At 50.8% G+C, this 2,627-nt stretch overlaps 1 protein-coding gene across 1 annotated transcript; it reads left to right on the top strand.

Moving 5' to 3' along the window:
- Positions 1 to 534: 534 nt before the first annotated feature.
- On the top strand, positions 535 to 1,574 carry LOC108391520 (uncharacterized). The gene is given in 3 exon segments (XM_036999793.2): positions 535 to 1,427; positions 1,430 to 1,450; positions 1,453 to 1,574. Coding segments are annotated over 3 exon segments (828 nt in total). The 5' UTR covers positions 535 to 742.
- Positions 1,575 to 2,627: the final 1,053 nt, after the last annotated feature.

Here is a 2,627-nt window from a genome sequence, read left to right as displayed (position 1 = left end):
TTCAGGGGTCGCCAGACACGCCCAAGAGAGTACTTTGTCTTCACCACTTATAAGCTATGTGATCTGAGGCAAGTGCCATCATCTCTCTGAACCTCAGTTTCCCTAACTGTCAATTAGGAATAGAATAGTAACTACCTCCTTGATTTATAGTGAGAATTAGAAATAAGACACAAGCAAAGGGCTGGGCACAAAGAGAGTAAAACGGTATAGCATTGCTACTAAGACACATTTTTTGAGTATCAGGTCCATTGGTGATTAGTCATTTGATATTACCTTGAAAGAAGGTCTGTCTCAGTGCTTGGAACTTAAGCCATTAGAGATTCAGTCCTTGGCCTTTGTGCTCTTCTAGAGTCCCTGCTTAAAAGGGGAATGGGAATTTCAGGATGTGGGCTGGAGCTAAAGGAAAAAGGAGACCACCCCACTTTTTCCAGGGAGTCCTTTGGCCTCGGTCATCCTCAGGGTCTTGCCCTCCTCCCCATCTCTTGCCCTTTGTGCTTTCGGAAGAACAGGATGTCTGTTTTCCAGCCCGAACATCCCTGAGCCTGGGAAGAGGATGGGGAAAGGGAGAAGAGTGGTGTCGGCCCTCTGGAGGCAGAGGGAACACCTGGACAGAGAGCCTGGAGGGAGGTGGCTGGGAGCTGAGAAGTGACCTAACTCTGTCCTCACAAGGCCCAGGTAGCCAGCCTCCAGGTGAGCTCAAAGCAGCTGAGCAGCACAGAACTCTGTCAGCCTACCTGGGACAATGTCAGGACACCAGGTGAGTCATCCCAACACTTACAACCGCTTAAACCATCCCCAAAAGGTGTCCTTTCCACCCCGGACTCCAGGCTGGTCCCACTACCCCAGTGTGACCAGAGCTAACAGCCTCAAGCACCCCTGCACCCCAAGTGGCTCGGATTTCAGCAGCTGCAGCAGCCCTGAAGCCTCCAGTTCCCCCAGCCTTCCTGTGAGGAGAATGTGCATGGGCCAGCCCTACAACTCCAGGTGCGTCGAGACAAGCCACTTGGTGAACTGCCCCAAGGTGGCCAAAAGCCCGCTTGCCATGGCAGCCCCTACTGGAGGCCTGCTCTGTACAGATTGTCCCTCCAGCCCCTCCAGCCCCACCTTCCTGGACCAGCTCATCAAAGGCATAAACTACCTTGACAGATCCACCAGTGCTTTCTACACTAACTGCCCCAAATCACAGAGCCTGCCAAAGCTTGCAGCCAGCTACCTGGAATGCGCTGCCAACTCCATCCACCTGGACAACCCAGACCACGCCTTTCCCCTCAGTTACTCCAACCCCAGCACCAGCATGGCCACGTCAGACAACTCGTACCCCAGCACCTGCATAGTGCCATCCACCAGGGGCGTCAATGACTTGCAGTGTGTGGCTGGCTCTGCCAACACGAGCTGCCCACACCAGCTTCAGAGCCAGAGCCTCACACCGTGTTGCCACCGAGGCCGGGCTTTCTGAGCTCCCTTTGTTTGGCAATGGGATCTTTTCCTTAGGTAGTCTGCCCAAGTTCTGGGATGCAGTCCACTCCAGCTGGAGCCACCCCGAGCTGATCTCCAAACCCTGTAGCTGGTGGTGATGATGACACCAACCGTGAAAGGGGCACATGTCCGTCAGGCTGCAGTTGTGGAAAATAAATTTTTTGTGGCAAAATGCTCCTGCTGTGGCTCTGTTAGGGGAAACAGCCATTAAGATTGGACCTTATAAACTCAAGGACTCTGGGGCCAGACAGGTAAAGGTTAATGGGTGAATTGGGCTGGATGGTAGCAGGGAGTGGTGGAGACTGTGGCTGAGTCGAGAGGGAATATCTGGTTTCAAATGGGTGGTTGTCTTTCAAGAGAAGCCAGGAATCTGCTTTTTATATCTTAGCAATTAATTTTAAAATGTCATAGTGCCCTGTGGACTAAACAAAAGTCCTTGTGAAGCCCACAGGTCTCAGTTTGGACTCTGTTTCTATCTTAAATGGATCACTGGGAAGGTTCCCAGCCTCCTGTAGCCTTGGCTTCCGCGTGTGAGCAAATAGACTAACTTTTCATTCCCAGTCCTTACCCATACTCTTTTTCTCAGGATTGTTGTTGATTTTAGCCTAACTCCATGTGAGCAGAAAGGCAGAAATAATAATTATATATTATTATTTTCATCATCAAATCCTCACTAAACATTTTCTATGCGGCAGGCATTGTTCTAAGTGCTTTACATATATTTATTCTTATAAAGATGTGGTTTTAAAGACCACGGCATAGCATGGATATAGAGAAAGGCTTTATGATGGCTAGTGTGGGAACACTGGAACAGGTCACCAGGGATAGTTGCAGGTAGAGAATCACAGCCCTTCCTGAGAAATCTCTGAAGAGTGGTGGTTCTGTCCAGGCCAGGAGAAGACTGAAGGGTCAGAATGAGGGGCTCCCAAGTTCAGTAATACTTGCTGGAAGTGCCTGGGAAAATGTTCCCTGAACCCCCAAGGCTCCAAAACTTCAGAGACTCAACCAATTTGGATGTGGAGAAATTGGGCTCCACAAGCACCCAACTGCCGGCTGAGGGGCCTCTGAAGACTGGGATCCCAACCCATCTGGGACCACCACTCTCCTGCCCTGGGATCTCGGGTACTCACTTCCCCTTTCCAGGCCTGTTT

Source organism: Manis javanica, chromosome 4, assembly GCF_040802235.1.
Source record: "Manis javanica isolate MJ-LG chromosome 4, MJ_LKY, whole genome shotgun sequence".
Lineage (NCBI taxonomy): Eukaryota > Metazoa > Chordata > Mammalia > Pholidota > Manidae > Manis > Manis javanica.
Note: the sequence above shows the minus strand (reverse complement) of the source record. Positions and strands in the feature narration are given on the sequence as shown.